The 23,744-nt window shown below is 45.2% G+C and overlaps 1 protein-coding gene across 1 annotated transcript in view; it reads right to left on the minus strand.

Annotated features, from left to right (window-relative positions):
• Positions 1–7,068: 7,068 nt before the first annotated feature.
• Positions 7,069–23,744, minus strand: part of AKAP12 (A-kinase anchoring protein 12) — a 102,597-nt gene continuing 85,921 nt past the window's right edge. The window contains exons 3-4 of the mRNA XM_060029781.1: positions 10,870–15,853; positions 7,069–9,895 (exon numbers count right to left, since the gene is read on the minus strand). Of these exons, the coding sequence (XP_059885764.1) occupies positions 10,878–15,853 (4,976 nt within the window). The 3' untranslated portion in view covers positions 7,069–9,895; positions 10,870–10,877. The remainder of the gene's footprint in view (positions 9,896–10,869; positions 15,854–23,744) is intronic.

The following is a 23,744-nucleotide window of genomic DNA, read 5'->3' on the forward strand; positions in this document are numbered from 1 at the left end:
TCACCTACTCATGCTGGGGTGCAGGGGCTCTTAGCAGCTTGCGGCCACCTCCTCCATGTGGCAGACCTGGACAATGCCAGTTGCCTCCCCAAACCAAAAGCTGAGTACAGATAAGGAAGCCCACCCTACCCTGGGATACTCGGTACCTATTTAATCCCAAGAGGTTATAAACTAATAATTTATTCTGAATTTTTGATGGTACCAGTTTAAATAAGCTTTGGACATTTCAGTTGATGGTATTGTTCCTGGTGATTTTGAGCTTCTTGACGTCTCGTCGCAGAAAGAATTCAATGAGAGGCAGAGTTACAGATAGGAAGTGGATTTATTTAGAGAAACACACTCCACAGACAGAGTGTGGGCCATCTCAGAAGGCAAGAGGGCCCTGAAATACAACGTCGTCAATTTTTATGGGCTGGGTAATTTTATAGGCTAATGAGTGGGAGGATTATTCCAATTATTTGGGGGAAGGGGCAGGGATTTCCATGAATGGGCCATCGCCCACTTTTTGGCCTTTTATGGTTGGCCTCAAAACTGTCATGGCGTTGGTGGGTGTGTCATTTAGCATATGCTAATGTATTACAATGAGCGTATAATGAGGTACAAAGTCCTCTGGAAGTCAAATCTTCTGCCATCTTGGACCTAGTTTCTTCTAACCAGTTTTTGTCATGTCCTATGGCTATGTCATTCTTTTAAAGGTTGTGCCCTTCCCCCTTTCCTCCTGTTTCATTAAGAGCAATCTGAACACCTAAGCTTTAGAATTAATTTGAGCTGTCATTCTCCATGCTTTAGCCCTTATTAACCCCACTGGTTCTATTACTTTTCCTTTCTTAGGGAAAACAATAAACGACTCATTCAACCGATGTTGCTAAATGATAGATTCATAAAGAGCTGTAGGATTTTATTTTACCATAGGAAATATGGCTTTAATAGGAAGAAAGCATTCCATTAAAATATATTTATCAATTATTCTTCAATAAAGCTGAAAAATAAATAAACAAGGTAGCTGGATAATGATAGAAGAATGGAGAGTAAAGTGGACCCCAAACCTCCTTGTTAAAGTCATAAGAACTAGCCACCATTCTTTTTTGTAGTTTCACCTTGCAAGAGAGGGGAAGAGCTGAGACATCCAAAATAAACATTTCAAGTTCAAAACGTCAGACCTCAGTCACGCGTTTCAGCTAAAATACTAAATTGCTTCGTTTAAAAAGGTATAGGGGGCTTCCCTGGTGGTGCAGTGGTTGGGAATCCGCCTGCCAATGCAGGGGACGCGGGTTCGTGCCCCGGTCCGGGGAGATCCCGCGTGCTGCGGAGCGGCTGGGCCCGTGAGCCATGGCCGCTGAGCCTGCGCGTCCGGAGCCTGTGCTCCGCAACGGGAGAGGCCACAACAGTGAGAGGCCCGGGTACCGAAGAAAAAAAAAAAAAAAAAAAAGTTATAGGCACTTAGAAGGATGATTGTGGAGGATGGTATGTGCGTGGTACCTCCTGAAATTTGGCTAGGAATTGAGATGGGCGAGGGGGAGCCCTCTCGTACTAATTCACTAGGAGTGAATTCTAAGACAAAATTATGTGTACAGTGAGTACAGTTTATTGTAATGAAATTTAACTTGCTCTTCGGGTTGACTTTGCATTTTTATGACAATTTTTGCTTTGGTTTAGTCCTCCATTTTGGTCTAGAGCAAATTATTGCTATATATCACTTCCAAGCAAGATTTAGGCTTGGAAATCTTTAAGTAAATAAAAAACTAATTATCTTAAGATATGATCAATGAAACTCCTTTTTCTAGAACTAGCTCGTAAAACACAACTGGAAGACTATCACTAACCTGTGATAATCACTAAACTGTGTAATAGCTCTCTAAATAAAAGAAAGACTAGGGGCTTCCCTGGTGGTGCAGTGGTTAAGAATCCGCCTGCCAATACAGGGGACACGGGTTCGAGCCCTGGTCCAGGAAGATCCCACATGCCGCGGAGTAACTAAGCCCGCGTGCCACAACTTGAGCCTGCGCTCTAGAGCCCACAAGCCACAACTATTGAAGCCCGCGCACCACAGCTACTGAAGCCCCCGCGCCTAGAGCCCGTGCTCCGCAACAAGAGAAGCCACCGCAATGAGAAGCCCAGGCACCGCAAGAAGAGTAGCCCCTGCTCACCGCAGCTAGAGAAAGCCCGCGCACAGCAACCAAAGACGCAATGCAGCCAAAAATAAAATATTTTTTTAAATTAAAAATAAATAAATTAAAAAAACTGAGACTGAGAATCTCAGTGTGGGAAAAAAATGGATCAGGATGAAATGATATTGTGGCTTCATTCTCCTCAGGCAGATCAAAAAAGAAATTTTTTTTTGGCGCCTTGTGCGGCATGCCGGATCTTAATTCCCCCACCAGGGATCGAACCCCGGCCCCCTGCCGTGGAAGTGCAGAGTCCTAACCACTGGACCACCAGGGAATTCCCAAAATATTTTTTAACATAAGGAATAGTTATTAAATTTTTGACTCAAGCTTGTGCTATTCTCTGGAAAATATTCAAAACCTACCCTACCTAAATTCCCTGGTTGTTGTGAAGATCGATCCTTATGAAGAAGGCATTACAAACTGAAGGGCTGAACCTGGGGAAGCAAGATCCTTATTTTTATTTTTATTTTTTTAACATCTTTATTGGAGTATAATTGCTTTACAATGGTGTGTTAGTTTCTGCTTTATAACAAAGTGAATCAGTTATACATATACATATATCCCGGTATCTCTTCCCTCTTGGCTCTCCCTCCCTCCCACCCTCCCTATCCCACCCCTCTAGCTGGTCACAAAGCACCGAGCTGATGGGGAAGCAAGATCCTTTATAGGGTGTCTGTGTGCTCCTCCCAACAATACTGTCAGACATGTGTCCCATGTTTACAGTTGAGGGAATTGAGGCCCAAAGAAATTAACTAAAATTTCTGAGGTCACCCAGACAGGATTCAAACTCCCATGTGGCTCAGATGCTATATTCCCCAATGTGCAAATATTTCTGTGGGCTAGAAGCAACTGGGGGGAAGGTATGTCAGGAGAGGGGTGGGAATCTGGAAGGGGAAACCTTTTCCACCTGTTAACCTATTCATTCTGCTATTGAGGCGATTAACTTAATTCTGTTTTATTGCCTTTACTACAGTAGTCCTAAAACTTCAGCACATCAGAATCTTTTGGCGGGCTCGATAAAACAGACTGCAAAGTGTCTGATTCAGTCGGTTCAGGGTGGGGCTGAAGAATTTGCGCTTTAAACAGGTTCCCAAAAGATGATGATGGAGATGATGATGCCAGAAGCAACGTTTTGAGAACAACAGCATCGCTATACAATTTGTGTCGTAGTGTTACTGCCTTTTCTTGGTTCTACTTTCTTCTCAGAATTGAAATAACCAGGGGAGGGACTTCCCTGGTGGGCCAGTGGGTAAGACTCCACGCTCCCAATACAGGGGGTCCAGGTTCGATCCCTGGTCAAGGAACTAGATCCCGCATGCGTGCTGCAACTAAGAGTTCACATGCCGCAACTAAGAAGTCTGCGTGCCACAACTAAAGATCCTGCATGCTGCAACTAAGACCTGGCGCAGCCAAAATAAATAAATAAGTAACCAGGGGAGCTAATAAAGGGCCAGAAAGGGGTCTGTGCCATGTCTAGCATGCTTCTCTCTTTGAAGCAAAGTGCTCCTTAATGAGATGTGTGCAACGTACAGATTGGTGCATGAACCCTTAAAAATGCATGTTTGAGAGGCCCTAGAATTTATTTTAAACCTCCCTGTTCTCATTCTAGATGCCTTTGTAATCTCTGAGTACAGAAAAGATCATAGCCATAGTAACCAAATACCCTAACTAGCTTTTGAGGAGGTCACCTAGACCATCCTCCTTACTCTAAGAGAGGCAAGGATCTGGATGAGGAAACAAAATGGTGGTAATTACAGAGTCCACGTCTCCCAATCCAGGGCTCTTTCTGCTATCGTTACTCTGCCTAGGAAACCCTTCCTTGCCGTCAGTCATTTAAATTCATTTCTATAATTTTTTTGATTAGCAAAAGAAAAAAGACTAAAGAGTCCTTTTATCTTTCCATTCAGATTAAGATGCCCAGAAGCAGACAAAGGTCACAAGGTAGCCAGCCAGAGAGAAGTGGGCGCCAGGAGGATGCATGGTCTAGGGAGTCCCGGGAGTGACCGGGAAGAGACTGCAGGTTTGGTCCCCTCCCAGCCAGAGTCCCCTACCCCACGTTGCATGCGCCCCACCCCATGTTGCATGCCCCCCACCCCAGTCTCCCTGGGGAGATGTGCCAGCAGGCCACAAAAGCTGAAAAGGCAACAAGGAGAGGAGGAAAGTTAAGAAATGCAGATGACACACAAAGAGAGCATGTCTGAAAAAGACGTTTATGATATTTTTAGAAAGATCAGTATCATTACTCTGAATCTTCCAAAATACTCAAGGGCACAACAGTCATCAGGGTGGTTTTACTAAAACTTCTCCTCTAATTACTAATATTAATGTACTATGGTGGATTTTGCTTTTTACTTTGTCAAGCACCTTCACAAGAGGAAAATCTTGTGAAGCACCTTGTCATGGATTCTGAAATGAGGAAACGGCTGTGACAGGGTAAGTGAACGCAACAGCCTCACCTTTCTTAGTCACCAGTGTTGGTGCATGAGCTTTTAGGAAATGTCGTAGGGATCTGTGTAGGTTATCTCCCCCTCTGCGTCTCCAAGGACGTAGAGAGGACAGAAGAGCCATTGATGTCTCTGTTCTGAACCCTTTTCTGTTTATAAGACCCATATAGCCAGCTACTGGTCCTGCATTTTCCCTTGGGGATCTCACAGGCCTCTCAAATTGAACATTACCCAAACAAATATCATCACCTACCTCTACCCATGTCGGTACATGGCTCCACACCCAGGCTGTCAACATAGAAACTTCATTTAAAAAAAAAAAAAGTTTGTCATTTTATTGCTCGGGGGGCGGCGGTGTGTGTTTTGGGGCGAGGGGTGGGGGTTGGTTGTTTATTTGGGGTTTTTGGCTGCACTTCGTGGCTTGCAGGATCTTAGTTCCCCAACCAGGGATTGAACCCAGGCTCCTGCAGTGCAAAGCGCCGAGTCTTAACCACTGGACCACCAGGCAATTCCCCGGAAACTTCTTTCTTCAGGCCAAGCTGATCCTATGACAAATAATCAGGTATCCTGCGCTGAGGCCACCTCCTAACATCTGTCGACCCCCTCACACCCCTCCAGCCAAAGTGTCGCTACTTTAATGTAGGCCATTTTCAGCTCTTGCTAGGTTATCATAGTAACATGTTAGCTAGTCTCCTCCCAACCTCTGGTCTTTCATTCTCTAGAAGCAATTCTCTAGAATGCTTGGCATTTTAGGTAGAAACTCTCTTTTTAAGAAGGGCTGTTCTGGACCTTGCAGCATCACAAGCGTTTGGTCCCAACTCATTAAAATTCAGTAATACCCTAGCCATTGCGATAAGCAAAAACCCTACAGGGGAGTGGGGCAGAATCACAACCGCTAACACTGCCTTGGGAATGGCAGAAGGATAGCATCATTTCTCTACTAAAGTAATGATATCTTAGGATAAATCCCACTCCTTAAAATGGCCCGCTGGCCAACACTGTAGTACCCTTTCCAAAAGGCCTTTACAAAGAACCCTAACTGTATCCAGGTCTCAAGTCCTAGAGGCAACCCCACCTGCTTTTCCAGGAATCAGGTGAGCTCCTGAGGCTGACAGTGGTTAAGTAGCATCAAGCACAATGTGGGGTTTTTTGTTATTTTTTTCGGGGGATTGGGTACACGGGCCTCTCACTGCTGTGGCCTCTCCCGTTGCGGAGCACAGGCTCCGGACGCGCAGGCTCAGCAGCCATGGCTCACGGGCCCAGCCGCTCCGCGGCATGTGGGATCTTCCCGGCCCGGGGCACGAACCCGCGTCCCCTGCATCGGCAGGCGGACTCTCAACCACTGCGCCACCAGGGAAGCCCCACAATGAGGTTTTTAAATTGGCCTAATTTAAAGGATTGTCGTTGTACTCACAATTATACCAAGTTATTTGGGATTATTAGAACAAACAAGAAAACGCACAGGGGTGAGTTAGAGCTAGGACTTAGCACTCAATATCCTGTTGTGGGAAAATAACACCTTGGGTCCTAATTTCATCATTTATGAAATGTTACTCTACCTCTGGTCTCCAAATATGAGTACTATCTATAAGGAAGCTTCTCTTAAGTTACATGTTATACTTCTCTTGTGTTAAAATTTTTCATGTCAACAAGAAATGGGAGAATACGCAAAGTCATGAGATTACCTCAGTCCTAAGTGTAGGATACTGTACAGATGGCCTGTTATATTTAAATATCAAAAAAGGGGGTTGATTTCTAAGCTGTGACAGCACTAAAAAAAAAAAAAAGTCATGATTATCTTTATCTTCACCACCATGCCACCCCCACGTCCTGGTCACCTTAGCTAAAACCTGTGCTATCACATAAGGGCCGGTGATCTATAGCTCAACTTCCTTATTTATAAAAGGAGAGCCAGGTCATTTTCCTAATTGTAAGAGATGGTAAGGAATTCGGTGGTGAGGAGGAAACTTGCATTTGCACACACGCTATCCATCAGATTCATCTCCAGCATCACATTACAAATGAAGTCATGTGACATTGGTCACGTTCAGGTGCCAACTTCTTCCTGGGAATCCTTGTACTGTGTCCATTTCCTTTCTTGCAGTTGGATGAGGGGTTTCTAACTCTGGTTCTGGTTACCGTTGGGATTTCAGAGTGTGGCTATCCAAAAACGACCTGAAACTGTGTTCATTTTAGGGAGTTGGAGGTGAGCCAGAGCTTTAATGAGAGTCTAATTAAAGGGGCCCTGACCCAAAAAGGTGAAGAATCACTGATAGAGACTTCTGTGCACTCAGAATCCCAGATACATTCCAAACTCCCACGAAGCTTTGTGGCCAGTGTCTCAAAGGATGATTAAGTAGTTAAAAGTAGAAGTGAAATGTGTGATGAATCTCATAACAGTTAAGAGCAATCAAAACTGAATTATGGTGCAATTATAGAAAGAAAATCCATGGCATTTAATTAGGTTGCATTTTATTTAGATAAACGAAAATTTACCCCCCAAACAGAACTAGGAATCAAATACTGTCTCAGATTAAAAAGGAAACTGCTAAGCTTGAAGCTTACACTGAAAAGCTAAAATTTCCAGCCCTTCACTACCTGTAGTTCCAAACATCAAAGGAAAATACCGGAAAAAAGTATCTGTGTGACAGAGAGAGGCAACTTGGGTGTACCATTAGCAAAAGAACCTGAGGGGGAACATTTTATATTCTTCGATTACAAGAAATGGCGAGAGTTTACAAGTCTTGCATTGCTTTCTATTGAACATGTCTCCACAGTAATGCCAAAAATAGCAAAGTTTAGGCACTTGCTCCAACTTCTGCAGTTTGCATTTGATTATTATGTACTTCACAAATTAACAGCAGCTTTACAGTTATAATACAGAATTGTATTTCATGCTACTGTTAATAGCATTCCTCCTGTTAATAAAACAATGATGCTTAATGGACATAGGTCCAGAGCTTGTACGGAAGTAATCCAGGGCACATCGAGGGCACAATCATGAAGCAACCACTACTGGAAGACCAATCGTGATGGCCAGAATGACCTGGCCACGTGTAATAAGACAAGACCAAATACAAATGGGATGAAGTGGCAGGATGGAATTTAAACCCCCCAAAAATGATTACCACAAACTACACAAATCTTTAATCTGTTCAAAATAGCACGAAGTTACTTCCTGCCGTAGAAAGGAAGTTAGTTGATATTTAGAAGTGTAATGAACTCCTTAAAAACTGCTACCATCTCCAAATTTCAGTTGATCTTCAAAAATTGACACCAGCATTCGGATTTTTTTAAAGTATCAAGTTGGTGAAAAGAAATATCTTTAGATCAGAGGGTGATTTTTTTAATTTGGGGATTTTAAAGTTTAGTAATTAAGCACAAGTAAGTGGCTATTATATGTGTGAAAAACTCCCAAAAAGATACTAAATGTTTTCCAACTACAAGATACTAAATGTTTTCCAACTACCATATGCTCTTACCATGAGGGGGGTCTTTCTAATAATGGCCAATTTTTTATCGTAGTCAGGTTTGTTGGTTTATGAGAAACTACTTTCCAGTTTTGACAGAAAACTGTCTTTCTGCTAAAAGACTGTTCTAGTTTTGCTAGAATGTTATACTTCAAGATAATTTAATTGGCAGTTGAAATTTAAGTTCTCAAACTGGAGTACTGAGTGTGAGTACAATTTAAGAAGTGTGCACACCAGGCCAGTGCTACCCATGAAAAAGTGGGACTTTCAGGTAGATGCGGGACTGTCCTTTGTGTGGCACCTGTCTGACAGAATCCTTTAGGTGTTAACGTGAATCAGAAATCATTTTGACACTTAAAAATTTTTTTCCAAGATCACCTGTTAGGTAAGGCATTTTTACCACTAAGCCTTCTTAAAATGTCATTCTAGAGACATTTGTCATGAACAGATATAACAAAGAAAACTGACTTTTTCAGGAAGGCACCACCAGATGGTAGCATTGTTTCAGTACCGTCAATCTAAAACGCTCCTGGTTTATTCCAGCGGATCCCCCTCTGCCTTTGACTTCCTCTGATCCCCAACTCAAACTGGTGTAAAGTGGTGACAGCGTGTAGTGACTACGTTAGAAACTTCTAGCTTCTCTGCTTTTAGAATGCAGTAAACATATGTCCCAGGCTTCCTATTATCTAATAAATCCAACAAATCTAAGTGAAGCAAATGTTTTATTGAAATCAGTTGTCAAATCACAATTTATCCAAATGACAATGCTACATTGTTCTTAAAAGAGTGGGCACAAGTATGGCACGGACACAATCCAGCATCTATCAAAATACCATCTGTAAAGAACCTGACTTATTTCGTGCTGTGTGTGGATGTGGTCCAGCATAGAAGGTAGACTCAAAACCAGTCGTTTTTTTTCTTGATAACATGAAAAACATTTCACTATTCTGCCTCAAAACCAGTCGATTTGTTTCTTGATAACATGAAAAACATTTCACTACTTTGCCTCAAAATTAAGCACACTCATCTGTCCGTAACAACCGTATAACAATTAGCGGAGAAGACTTTAAATTAATCTGCTACTGAAGAAAACTTCCTTCCAACCTCCACTGGGGGATAGAAAGAAAAATTTCCCAGTAACAGTGGAACATTCTGTATGTTTCCCTCCAAAAAGCACTTTCTATTTTTAGTGCACTGTGCATAATAGGAAAGTGACCAATTTCAGAGTGATACTAAACACTCTGAAAGGACCTAATTCTTAGTGAATTTTAAAACAAGAAGTGTAGCTTCTGATCAGGAATGTTATTTCTAGGAAGCTCTGTTTTCAAAGGTTGTAACTGAGGCAGACAGCTTCCTGAGACTTCACCGTGGTTGCATGCCCCGTCGTATATTGTGTGATACAGAAGGAATGCACTATACTGTAATTTCCTTAAACATTAAGAAAAAAAATATACAATAGATACAGGAGAATTACTTAAAACATACATATAAATACATAAAGAATGATACTCCAGTTTGAGAAGCAGAACTAGGTATTGCCAACTCCAGTTCCGGGCTAAGAATTAAGGACCTTGCATCAGAAACATTATATGGTACCGAGGGAAAATATCAGGGTGGTCTTGAAAGGAAGAAATGTTATCTGGCTACAGCTCCCGATGAAGCCTCAGGATTGTCAGGGGTTCTCTAGAAATGAGAGCAGTTGATGTGTCTGTTCTTCCGTTCCCAAAGTTCTGTAAGATTGGTCTCGTCAGCAGCATTCATTTTCTTCTCCCACTCGTCTTCACATTCTGGTCTTGCAAATACACAACAGTAACTGTAGGAGGAAGCCAGAATCAAAAGTAAATAACATATCCTTCACCTCCCTCATTTATTCAACAACAGAAGAGCTGTGAAAGTGAGTTGCAGCCAATGGGAGCCCTAGTGAGAACCACGGTTTAACTGTGTGAGAAAGAAAGATGGTGAAGGTCCATAATACAGCATCCTTTGCTACTTGAACACCAGTAGGCAGGATCTCACATGCACTGGAAATTTTTTTAAATGCTTCTTACTACTGCGGGAAGAAATCCAATTTTTTCCCAGTGAGCTATAAACTATAAATTTCAAGCACTACTTTATAAACCTACTTTGGACTTCTAGTTATTAAAAAAAATGCAACAAAGCAGCTGTGAGCACAACGTATTTCTTATGTCTTTGAGCCAAACACACACACAGTCACACTGGGGGTAAAACGAAGTCATTACTTTCAGGACACCAGTAAGACTGAAGAGCATGTCAATGACAAAAAGGAAGTTAACCCTGGGGGCTTCCCTGGTGGTGCAGTGGTTAAGAATCTGCCTGCCAATGCAGCGGACATGGGTTTGAGCCCTGGTCCAGGAAGATCCCACATGCCATGGAGCAACTAAGCCCGTGCACCATGACTACTGAGCCTGCGCTCTGGAGCCCACGAGCTGCAACTACTGAGCCCGCGTGAAGCCCGCACGCCTAGAGCCTGTGCTCCGCAACAAGAGAAGCCCGCGCACCGCGACGAAGAGTAGCCCCATTCGCCGCAACTAGGGAAATCCCACGCGCAGCAACGAAACCCAATGCAGCCAATAAATAAATAAATAAATAAATTTTTAAAAAGGGAAACTAACCTGGATCTCCTAGTCTGGTTGATGGTTATTTCCCCAGATGTAGGTTCTGCATAAAATCCTAATTATTTGAATTCCTGCTTCCCTCATAACAAATCCGCCACCAGATGACAGAAAAGAGGGCAAAATTACTTTTAAAGGAAAGGAAGTTACTTACGTGACATTTTAGGATTCTGTGGGCTCGGGTTTTGCCGGTGCTCTCTCTTGGTCCTGTGTCTCCTCCTGTGTTTGTGTTTTGATCTCTTTTTCTGACTCGCTCTGCACTTTTTCTTCCTGAAATTCTACTTCCTGGCCATCTCCCTTCTCTTTCAGTTTGGGTCCAATTGTATCTGGAGGCTCTTTGGTCGAGCCTCCTGATGCCTCAGCATCTTCCGGGGCTGAGGTTTGGTTCCCGGGGTCAACAGCAGCATCACCTTTTTCATCTTCTCGGGATTCAAACGGTGACTTCTCTGTTCTTTCTCCAAACCCGGCACCACCGTCGTCTTCTGGCACAGACTTTGTTTCAGGGGCTTCTCTCTTTTCCTTGAATGGGGAAGCTACCTCTTCAAGCTGCTGGCCATCTACCGGGGAACTTTCTACCCTAGTGGCCGCCATCTTCTCTAAAGCTTCATTCACATCTCCGGAAACATCTGGATGTGCGTGTTCCCCGGCACTTAGCGGGGACTCCTCTTTGGCTTCGACGGTTTGTGTTTCACCCAACGTGCAGGGCTGAAGTTTGCTTTCTTCTTTCTCGATTTTCTGCCCAGCTTCCTGGCTGTCGGCTTCGGTCAGTTGAGCCTGGGTCTGGAAAGCAGAGGCCGTTTCTTCTGTACTCCCCAACTGGTCAACAACTGTCTGAATTACGTTTTGTACAAGCTTGCAGCTCTCTGTCTCAAGTTTCAAAATCTCATCTTCAGCCTTTAAATCTTCCTCTCTTGTTTTGCTTACTCCGCCTTCCTGACAACCAGCCTGCTCACCGTCTCCATCTGACTCCCATTTCTGTGATGTGGTTTTATCTCCTTCCAGGTCTGCGCTGATGCCTTTTTCAGGCATAACAGATACTATTACCGGGATTGGTTTGGCCTGAGACTCAGTCCCTGTGGGCACCGCGTCTTCCCCTGGCTGAGCAGGAGAGCCTTCGTCTTTTTCTGAGGACTTTTCTTCCGGTACTAAACGTGCCTCTGCAGATTCCAAAGTTTCCGCTGTTTCTAAAATCTTGATAGCTTCTCCTAAGACCTTCTCCCCCACTGCTGCAGCTGTTAGAGCTAATGGTGCCTCAGAGCTCTGAACTTGAATTTCTGTGCATGCCTCTTCCTCGTGAACGGGCAGAGAACTTCCTTCAAAACTGATGACTTCCTTTTCCCCGTCTATGACGGTTACATTCACTGCCTGAACCAGTTGCTTACTGAGCTCTTCACATGTGGTAACAGCTGGTTTGCACTCAAGTTTCTCTTCATTTACTTGAGTTGGCTCTAATTCCGTTTTGTCCCTTTCCACGTGAACTACCCTCTCTCTCTCCACTGGGGTTGGAAGAGACTTAGCAGGTCTCTGGAGTTTGAGATCATCATTCTTTTGAAACTCAGCTTTTTTCGTAACTTCATCCTCAAGGGCAACTTCAGTTATCTTTTTCTCGGTTGTTTCTGTGTCAGCGGACACCACAAGTCCTTCGACAGATGGTTCCTCTTTGGCTTCCTCATCAGCACATCGGCCAGCCTCTTGAATCACCTCAGTCTTTGAAAGGATGGGTACAGTTTCCACTGTTACCTCTTTATCTGTACGTTCTAGAACCTCTTCCATTTTTGAACGCTTTTCTTCCTGGGATTGAAAATTGGAAGGTTCTGGAGGCATCTCTTTCAGTTCAGGAAGTGCCTCACCTTCTGTGACCTGGTATTGGGTACCGGATGGAACCTCACCATCTTCATCGATTTCCATGATCGTGGTCTGCTGGCTTACATTTGTAGCTTCAAAATCTGCTACTGGGGTGCTTCCATTGGTCTCACTGTCTGTGAGGGTTTCAGCTGAGTCAGGAGCAACAGCCTGTTCTGGGACAGTCTCTGGTTTTACTGCAGCCACGGTTTCAGCTGGACAAGTGCTTGTAAGCTCCCTGGCCTCTGCACTCTCTGTGCCTGGAGGAATTTCTTCCAAGCTTTCCGGGGTGGCCTGTACCATCGCCGTCCCCTGTGTCAAAGTCTCAGTTTTCGTTTCTCGTACACGTACTCTGGGTGCTCCATCCATTGCTTCCTTCTGATCGAGTGCGTGAGAATCCTCTTCTGCTTCCTCCACCTGCTCCAGTATTTTCGCTTGTCCTTTCTGGGTTGTCTGGATGGTGTCGTCTAGCCCTCTGGCGTCAGGCAGCTGTGATTCCTGTTTAACTTTTTCTGCAACGGCCTGCAGCACCTCTCGGGTCCTCTTCGCCTGGGCTTCCATGTCGGGCATGCTGCCCTCCACCTCCTGAACCGGTGTTGCTTCCTCGGTGGTATCTGGAAAGTCGGTTAACTGGGAAACAGCCGAAACCATGTCGGTGGTCTCTTCAGCACCAGAGGCTTCTGTGGCTTCTTCAGCACAGAACGCCTCTGTGGTTTCTGCAGCCGTCAGAGCTTCAGGGGTCAATTCCACCTTGCTGGCGACTATGTCATCAGCGGCCTCCTGGCTCTCTGGCAGCGTTTTGGTATCGACGGGGGTTTCCTCTGCAACAACTTCTTTTTCAAACACCTCCCCAGATGGTGGCTTGTCTTCGTCTTCTGCTTGTTCAAGAGGTTCTGTCACCGAAGCAGAGATCCAGGAAGGTGCCCTTTCTTCAATGCTAGTAACGGCCCTTGTCCCGTCCATGACAGCCACAGTCACGGTGTGAACCAGACTCTTACTGAGCTCCTCCGACACGTCGACAGCCACCTTCTGCTCGGGGCCCTCCTCGCTCTTCGGAGCCTGCTGTGCTTCTGTTTTCTCCCTTTCCACCGCATCGTACTCGGACAGAGGCACCACGGCTGGGACGTCCGAATCGTCCTCGTTGACCTCCGTTGGCCCCGTATCTTCCATCGCCGCTTGTTCTTGTTTCCCATCCAGCCTTTTCTTCCTTCGCCCAGGAATAAACTTCCTGATTGAAACCCAAGACTCTTCTTTACCCAGCTCAGCATCTGAGGCTGAATATTCTAGGCTGGACCCAGCTACCAAGTCTTCGTTTTTCTCTTCCAGTTTTGACTTCGGTTTTTTTCTCGAGGTGACTAATCTTTTAAATGACTCCCAGGTGGAGACCCCCTCCCCTTCGGAGGGGCTGCCGGCCTGCTCGGGTGAGGAACTTCCTGGGGGTTGGTCGTGGTCTTGGGAGCCGGCAGGGGGCGCGTCTGGGCCCGACTCCCTATCTCTCCCTGTTTCCTCTGGTTTTTGGCTGTCTCCTCCCGGGGGTTTTGGTCCCCCTTCGTCGTCAGAAGAGGATGCTTTCCTTGCTCTTTTCTTGGATGACCCCACACAAATCAGAGCTTCCCAGGACACAGAGGTGTCAACCTTGCGCTTTGGCTCTTCCGGCTTCTGCTCCTCTCCGTTTCCTTTCCCCTCCTCCTGCATTTCAGAGGTGGTGCTCTCCGTGGAGGACAGAGTGGCGCTCTTAACCTTGTCCACTTCGTCCTCCTTGTCACTTTCAGAGAGCCTTCTCACGCGTTTCTTGGGTGTCACCATCTTTTTGAAAGATGCCCAGGGGGTAACACCTTCCCTCTTCTTCTCTCCGTCGGAAGTGGTCCCTTCCTCCGTCTCCCCGTCCTGGGGGGCCTCGGCCACACCTTTCTCCAGGCACGTGATCTCCTCAGGCTCTTCGGGGGACGAGGCCGAGCTCTCACCCTTGGGTTCGTCTGGGCTGTCGGGAGAATCCGCTGAGGCTGGATGCTGCTCCCCGGACTCCTCATCTCCTCCTCTTTTCCCTTTCTGTTTCTTTCCAGAGAGCTTTTTTAAGCCGCTGCTAGTGAACAGTTTCTTTAAAGGGCTTCCCTGCACCTTAGTTCTCTCCTGCGAGGACGGCACTTCCACCTCCCCCGCGACGCCCTCAGGGGGCGTGGGAGGCGCTTTCGCGGCTGCGCAGAGCTCCGGCTGGGCGTGGTCCCCGCTGGGGGCGCCCGCCTCTTCCTGCATCTTCAGCAGCGCCTCCGGGGGCTCGGCATCCGGAAGGTCGGCGTCCGTTTCAAGCGATCGCTCAGGTGGCGAGGGCTCTACTGCCTCTTCTACCTCGGCTTTCTGCGCCTCCGTGCCCTTCTCTGCAGTGCTGACGTGGACCTCCGCGACAATCTCTACTTTTTCATCGAACACTTCTGTTGCTAACGGGGCGGGTTTCTCTTCGGGAGGTGCTTGCCCTTGGTCTTCGGGGGGCAGCTCCACCTTTTCATACTCAGCCGACAGCCTGGCATCCTGGGTGCTCTCGCGGGCCTCCTGTGAGGACGGCTGCTCGGAGAGATCTTCCGTCTTCTCGTTTTCTTCTGTGTCTGCCTTTTCTGCCTCTTGTTCCTTTTTCTTCTCTGAAGCCTCCAGCTCATCCTCCCGAGGCTTCCTGAAACTGGTCTTTTTTCGCCAGCCGGCCCAACCTTGAGTGAAGAATTTTTTGAAGGGTGATGCGGTTTCGCTGGCCACTGGACTAGTCGGAGAATCTGGAGATCTGGCGGGTTCTTTCTCTTGTTTTTCTTCTCCTTCATCTTTGCCTTCCTCGGGTGGTGGACTGGACTCCGCCTGAAGGGAGACTTCTGGGCGGCTCAGCTCGTGTCTGGGCGTCTCTTCGGGCTTCTCTGTGGACTGTTTGAGTACAGTGTCTGTGGGTGTCGCGTCCCCCGTCTCCCGGCTGGGCTCCAGGCGGTCACCAGCCTCGTCGGACCCCCCTGGCCCTCCGCCTTCATCCTTTTTGACGGTGAGAAGCTGCACAGTGTCAGACTTCTCTGTCTTATCCTTTCTCACAGTGAATTTGAAGCCGACAAACTTAAACACCTTCTTAAATCCTACGTCGTTAGCCTGGGGCTCAGCGGGTTGCATCAGCTCGTCTACACTGCTTTCTGAGGCAGGGATCTGTTCCGTCATCTCAGGCATTTCCTCCTGCCCCTCCTTCGTGATGTCTTGAACCGCCGCTGAGTTAGCAGCCATGTCTTTGTCTGAGTCCCTTTCAGTCACATCTTCAGACTCTCTTTGTCCAACTATTAACAGAAAAAAAAAAAAAAAAGAGGGGGTGGGGGTGGGGAAGAAAAAGATTGAAAATGATTACAATTCAAGAAAATTAAATATTTAAAAAACACGGCCAATGAATACTTTCTTTAACATCAGGCAGTTCCAAGATCGGGTAACGGTCTTACCAGTATCTGTAAATCTCAATAGATTAGGCAAAAAATTAGTTATAGGTAAGTGGCCACAACATCACTAAGGGTAGGTCAACCAGACGGCATATGCAAAATGGAATCACACATCACACCTAGGATCTAGAATCCATCAAGCTTTAAAGATGACTTCCACTTTATAGGAAATATAGGGTTAGAGAAACTAAGCTAAATAAGTACCTAGACAAATCTAAAGGAGGGGCATTCTATGTGATAACTACCTGGCCTCTTCAACAAGTCCCCAAAGGCGACCAGAGCTCCTTGGGGAAATTCTGGACTAGGTCAGGGAAAGTACAAGGAACATTTTATTGCGACAAAAGGGGGTGCTCAAAAGCTTGTGTGTGTGTGTGGTGGGGGCATATCCAAAGGACACAGGAGCCAGCTTGAAAGGGCTCCTGCTGGCCAAACATTGAAGCGTAAAAAAATAACAATGATAGGCTATAATACATTGACTAAAAATAGAATCTATGAACCAAGAGTGACACTACAAATACAACATTGTAAATCGACTATACTTCAATTATAAAAGAGTGATACCAAAAAATTAAGTGAGGAGTAGGGGATACTCCCTTATGAAAAAACGCCAATCAATGAATTTAGATATAACTTGCACTTTGATCCGTAGGGCTATTTCCTTAGAATTTAGAATTCTACCACATCAAGATTCATATTTATTAAGGACGAGAGTTAAGAAAAACGGTTCTTTTATAGACAGTTGTCCAGGCTCTTCCTAGGCCACAGCAAACAGCCGTTCAGCCTTGAAAATGCAGAGCATCACTGCCTCTAAACACGTATTTGTATCATTCATCAAACAATTAACTTAAAGGAAATAATATAAGTGGATTTTCGCTTGCAGTTAATTTGGAGAGGAGAAAGCCATGTTTTAATTCGCTTCAACTGTAGGGTCAACTGAACTGAACTTTTTCAATTGCTTAGAAAAATAAAAATAATTTCTCATTATATAAAATAAATGCAACACTGTTTCATGGCCAATGAGGTTACTCTTTTGAATGTGGGCCTGACTGAAGGCATTTGGAACTAGTCATATCACTATTAAAATCAGCTATTCAGAAACACATTTTAAAAAGACAGGAATTAGGGGGAAAGTTTTTAATAGATGAGACTTGGAAGCAAAGCAAGGAAATTGGCTGTAGCTTAAGCGGTTGCCTTATTTGGTAAAGCCTAGTTGGCTGTTCATCAGTAGACTTAGAAAAACCACGTTTACTAATAACACCATTCTAATAACTCATTCAGTCAAGAATCAAGAGATGCTAAAACTTTGGGATGAAAGGTTTCCAGCACACTTACAGTTTTAGAGTACCAACACACAGATTACTTCGTTTCAAAAGCAACAACTCCCTTTATAATGCAGAAACCTGCCAGGCACCACCTTAACCAAGTGATCAGAATTAACATCTCCAATAATGGGACAAAACTGTCATCATGCTTCATGATGTGAGGCACTGAGAAGGCCAATAAGTCAGCTACACAGTACTCCTGACAAAAATGTTTAACAGAATTGAATCGTGTGGAAACAGTCAGACAACAGCCCACATGGAAGCCTGGCCTGAAATATAAATGTCGCAAAGGACAAAAATCAAACATAAATACAAATGGATTGTCTGCAAGTAACTTTCAAAAAGTTTAAGGGGAGAGAATGACGGGGTACGGCTAGAGGAGAAAGAAAATGTGGTAAAGTATCAGTGAATGGTGAATAAAGTCAAGTGTATATGGGTGTTCACTGTATTTTTCTTTAGGTTTGAATTTTTTTTTCTGTTTTTTTTTGCGGTATGCGGGCCTCTCCCGTTGCGGAGCACAGGCTCCAGACGTGCAGGCTCAGTGGCCACGGCTCACGGGCCCAGCCGCTCCGCGGCATGTGGGATCTTCCCAGACCGGGGCATGAACCTGTGTCCCCTGCATCAGCAGGCGGACTCTCAACCACTGCGCCACCAGGGAAGCCCGGGTTTGAATTTTTTGTGTGTTTTTTTTTAACATGTTTATTGCAGTATAATTGCTTTACAATGGTGTGTTAGTTTCTGTTTTATAATTTAGGTTTGAATTTTAAAACTTGGGGGTTAAAGAAGCAAGTCAATGTTATTTAATAAAGGGTGGGATTCTGTGCTAAATTTAAAAATTTAAGAAACATAACAACCAGAGACACCAGGCACGGTCCTGGGTTGGTATTTGTTAGGGCAAGGCAGCTTAATGACATTTTTGGGTCTACTTGGGATACTCGATGTCAGATTAGAGGAGATGAATTCTTACCAAAATGAAAGGGTAGAAATTTTGACTGAAGAAAAGCAGGTTACCAAACAGTGTATGTACAATGACCTCATTTTGGTTTAAAAACTCTCTCTCTCTCTCCCTCTCTCTCTAGGCTCCAGCAAACAGCCGTTCAGCCTTGAAAATGCAGAGCATCACTGTCTCTCTCTCTCTCTCTCTTTCTCTCTCTCTCTCTCACACACACACCCCTCACATACGACTTCTGGAGGATGGGAATGTGATATAGTTTAGTTTTGCTTATCTGAATTTTTTCATTTTCTATTTAGTATTGCTTTCTGTAATAAACAAAAAGGTCAATTAAAACTGACGCACAAAAAGGTCCCAATAATGTTGGAACAACATACTTAATGCCTGCTGCACAAAATGAAGCTTAATAATTATAACCAGTTCCAATACCAGTGCTTAGAACGTGGCAATAAGTATTTGAAATACAGAACAATGTGGAAATACAGAAACCATGTGCATATCCAAATCCATAAATTCCTCCAAGAAAATAATTTTATACTTTATGTGAAATATTACAAACCTATGTCTACAAATTTCCATTTTACTATTTATTGGGTTTCATTTTGAAAGCGAAGCCTAGAAAGTTCACTGAAAAGCTGTCCAAAGTACCACCCAAGTGAAGACCAGAGCCCGCGTGCAGAGCCCTGTTTGAACATGCCTTGTACTGTGCTAGAAATCAACCTAAAGTCCTTTGCCCCTTCCTTTTTCTTTTCTAACGTTACCAGATTTATGGATAATCACAGATAAAACCTGTGACCATCTGGACCTCCTCTTCTGCAGAGAGGAAGGAAGGATACTGAGGAGGCGCTCTAACGCTACCCACGTACTTACAGGGCTGGGCGGGGCCTCGGCTTTGGTGACAGTGCGTAGCTGTCTCTGTAAGAGTTTTGGGAGTTTCAGCCAATTTTCATTTTTTTCTAACTGATATCAGCATCTAAGGTAGCATTAAAAAATAATAATAATAAAACCGAACTGAACATTTATATATTTTTTTGGCCTCGCCACAAGGCTTGCGGGATCTCAGTTCCCCGACCAGGGATTGAACCCAGGCCACACCAGTGAAAGCTCGGACTCCTAACCACTAGGCAACCAGGGAACTCCCCAAACTGAACATTTTTTTTAAAAATTCATTTATTAATTTATTTATTTTTGGCTGCGTTGGGTCTTCGTTGCTGCCCGTGGCCTTTCTCTAGTTGCGGTGAGTGGGGGCTACTCTTCGTCGCAGTACACGGGCTTCTCATTGCAGTGGCTTCTCTTGTTGCGGAGCACAGGCTCTAGGAGCATGGGATTCAGTAGTTGTGGCACACGGGCTTCAGTAGTTGTGGCTTGCCGACTCTAGAGCGCAGGCTGAGTAGTTGTGGTGCACAGGCTTTAGTTGCTCCGCGGCATGTGGGCTCTTCCCAGACTAAGGTTAGAACCTACGTCTCCCACACTGGCGGGCAGATTCTTAACCACTGCGCCACCAGGGAAGCCCCCCAAACTGAACATTTTAGATAAAGAAGGTTTGAAGAAAAACCAACTTGATTACTTTCAAGTATGCTTCTTAAAGGGAAATTTTTCCTTTCCTTTTTTAAAAAAATCAATTTGAGAACCAAACACTGAACTCTAGTTAATAACATGCATGGTGAAGTGTTTAGCGGTGAAGCATACTGATGCCTGCAGCTTACTTTGAAATGCATAAAAGAGAAGTAAGACGGACTCATGAACAGATACAAGGATGGATAGTTGAAGAGATATGTGAGAAGGCAATTATGGTAAAACATTAATTATACAATCTAGATAAATATACATGTCTAATATTCACTTTTCTTTCAACTTTTTCATATCTTAAAATTTTTCATAAATAAATTTGGGGGGAAAAGCTCCCCAGGTGATAAAAAAAAATCACTTTGAAATACACACTTGTGACCAACTTTAGACTTTATAAACAATAAAGGAGGACTTCCCTGGTGGTGCAGTGGTTAAGAATCCGCCTACCAATGCAGGGGACATGGGTTCGATCCCTGGTCCCGGAAGACCCCACATGCCGCGGAGCAACTAAGCCCTTGCACCACAACTACTGAGCCTGCGTGCCACAACTACTGAAACCTGCGCGGCTAGAGCCCGTGCTCCGCCACATGAAAAGCCACTGCAATGAGAAGCCCGCGCACTGCAAAGAAGAGTAGCCCCGCTCGCCACAACAAGAGAAAGCCCCTGCCCAGCAACGAAGACCCAATGCAGCCAAAATTAAATTAATTAATTTTAAAAAAAGACCCAACGCAGCCAAAACTAAATAAATTTATTTTTAAAAAATAAAGGAAAAATTACAACCCACATTAAATACTGAGGCAAATATCCCAAGAGAAAGAAAAATTCAGACATATGTGATAGACTGTTCAGAGTATCCAACCCTGACATTCCTTTCCTTCTGGGAACACTCTCTCCCCATTATTTATTTAAAAGTATGTATAATCTTCTGAAATAAGAATATGCTGTTTATTTATCTCTTGTAAAAATAAAATACAGTGTGTGTGAAAAAAATATGCTGTAAGTTTCCATTTGTTCCTATTATAATCCAGTTTATACAGTTAAGTCTAAGGGTTTCTTGAAGTTAAGTGCATTTCGATGAACTACTTTACAAATTTTCCCAATTATAAAAGCATACTCTTCAGAGAACTTTCTGCAAACACTTCTAATGCAACACAAGAGATGTGACCTTCTTTTTTTTTTAAAGATGGATGATATCATTGGAAATACACTAGAGGAAAAAGTCAAAGCCCAAAAGTAAACTCTATTCTACTATAAATTTACTAGTAATGCACACATATAAAAATTAAATTTCCTGCCAGCAAGCAGGAGGTAAAAACACTCATTAACTAACCTCTCTAGAAACCATTAGAAAATGCAGAGACATTTTGCTAACATAGTAGGAGAAAGTAGGTGTAACACACCATTTCCCCCGTTTCCCCTCCAGGCTCCTAAATCTGTGTTTCAATTTGAAACATCTTTTATAAAACTCTGGGATGACTGGAATGTTTACAGTCAAAGCTCGGGACACAAAGCTGAACAGCTGCTAACTGGTATCACAAAACAACTACTGGTGGTTCCTTATAGCTTAGCAATATCCAGATGTTCTCTTTAGAGTGTTATACGGCTGAACCCATTAAAAAAGAAAAGTATTTAAGATCACAGGAAAATTTAAAATCCTAACTGGTCAACTGGTCTGCAGTCTCTTTTTACCTAAGTAATCCTAGGAGCTACTATTGTCAGAACAATCTTCCAGACTGGGCAAGGCCCCCGCGGGCCCAGATGGCGCCTTTGTGCTTTGTGCACAAGGCTGGACAAACCCAACTCAGCCCTGATTTCCACTTGCCTTCTGTACCAGCTAGACCTGTACAGACCTTACAGAGAGGCCCTGTTTCCTAAAATACCCCTTGGATCACACCATGCAGCTAGCTACCAAACATCCCTAAGCGTTCCAGGATCTAGGGGAGTGTCTTCTACACTACTAACCTGGCAGCCAAGGCTGTCTAAATTACATTCTAACATATAAGCCAACTTAAAAAAAAATTTTTTTTAATCGTATCGGATATATGCATATGTATAACTGATTCACTTTGCTGTATACCTGAAACTAACACAACATTGTAAATCAACTATACTCCAATAAAAATAAGCCAACTTTGATCGCACACTTGCACTTTAGAGGTCTGTAACCTGCCTCAAACCACGTGCGACCACGTGGCTACCCACTCAGCTGGGAACCCGCAGGTAGTGAAACTTAGATCCTTTTTTTTCAGCCTCGTTTCCGATGACTGGGCCAGGCGCTCGGCGTGCTGCAGCCCGAGTAGCAAGGCCTGCTCCGTCCTGCTCTGCATCCCCCATTTTGCTCGCCTGTCTCTGGGCTCTTGGGGAGGGGTGGGGGGCGACTTCCTGGTCTTGGCTAAATCCTTGTGATTTTTCGAGGCCTGTATCGTTTTCTACCTCGCCCGCCTGCCGGGCAAAGACCTTCCCAGGTGACCCCAGCCCGCACAATCTCTATCCCAATCCTCACGCCCCTCCTTCTAGGTCATTGTCTTCCCGATGTGCCTCTTTCTGGCAAGAAGCGACGTGCAGACTAGGGCCTCCCTTGAGCTGCGGTTCTGTTTTTCAGTTTCCGGGCGAGGTGCTGGCTCGGAGAGCGCAGGGTTCGGGCACATGCTCCACGGGCCTCAGCGAACCGTATGGAGCCCAGAGGGTGGCTCTGCAGCCCTGGGCATGGTGTCCTGTGGTGTCCCTCCCTAACACCCCCCCACCCACCCTGCGCGCTCCTGTGCCGGCAGGGTGATGAAAGCAAGGGAAAGGAGGAAGGATGGAAACCCACACACCCATCTAACTGACACTTCAGGGGGCGCTCCCGGCGATCCGGCCCGCCAGGCCCCGGGGCGAACCGCCGCTGGGGGCGCACGCTACTCACAGCAGAGGATACTCCACCAGGGCCTGGCGCGCGCCGCTGGCCGGCAGGGGCAATCCGACAGAGGCCCCGGAGGCCCCAGCCTTCCTCTGCCGGCTGCCCCATCGCTGCATGGAGACGCCCCTGGGAGAGTCGCGCACGTCTCAGAGGGCTCAGCCTTCTCGTCAGCCTGCAAGGGAAAGCCAGGAGGCCCTGAACATCACCCCCAGGGGCCCCTCTTCCAGGCGAAGCACACTAGATGCCGGAAACCAGCCAAACCTCCCTGGCCAAAGGCGGCCAAACCTCACTGCCGCAGCGTTCCTGTACTGCCTCTCTTATCCGCACAACATTCCATCGAGTAGTTGATCCAAAACCCGCATTGCCTATCAGTGGCCCAGGGCATGGCAGGCACCTGTGCCTGGGTGGGTTTGTTTGTAGGTACTTTAACTTCCTAAGTATTAGAATAAGAACTGGGTTCCCATTACGAAGCTATCATCTCCAATCATAGAGCCTTAGAGCTGGAAAGCAGAGGTCACCTGGTCCCCCCAGCTGGTTTACAGGGGAATAAACTGACTTCAAACATGGTTGTATGTGGGAAATGCAAAACGGTATAGCCACTTGGGAAGACAGTGGGGCAGTTTCTTGCAAAACCAAACACACTCTTACCATCTGATCCAGCAATTATGCTCCTTGGTTTTTCCCTAAATATTCTTGGTATTTACTCATACCCACATTTGGTATGAGTTGAAAACATGTCCACACAAGAACCCACACATGGATGTTTATAGCAGCTTTACTCACAATTGCAAAAACTCGGAAGCAACCAATCTTCATAGGTGAATGGATAAATACACTATGGTGGTATATCCAGGCAATAAAATATTACTCAGCACTAAAGACAAGCTAGCAAATCGCGAAGACATGGAGGAGCCTTAACAAGCGCATAGGGCTAAGTGAAAGAAGCCGAACTGAAAAGGCTACATACTGTACGATTGCAACTCCACGGCATTCTGG

Source organism: Delphinus delphis, chromosome 14 (assembly GCF_949987515.2).
Source record: "Delphinus delphis chromosome 14, mDelDel1.2, whole genome shotgun sequence".
Lineage (NCBI taxonomy): Eukaryota > Metazoa > Chordata > Mammalia > Artiodactyla > Delphinidae > Delphinus > Delphinus delphis.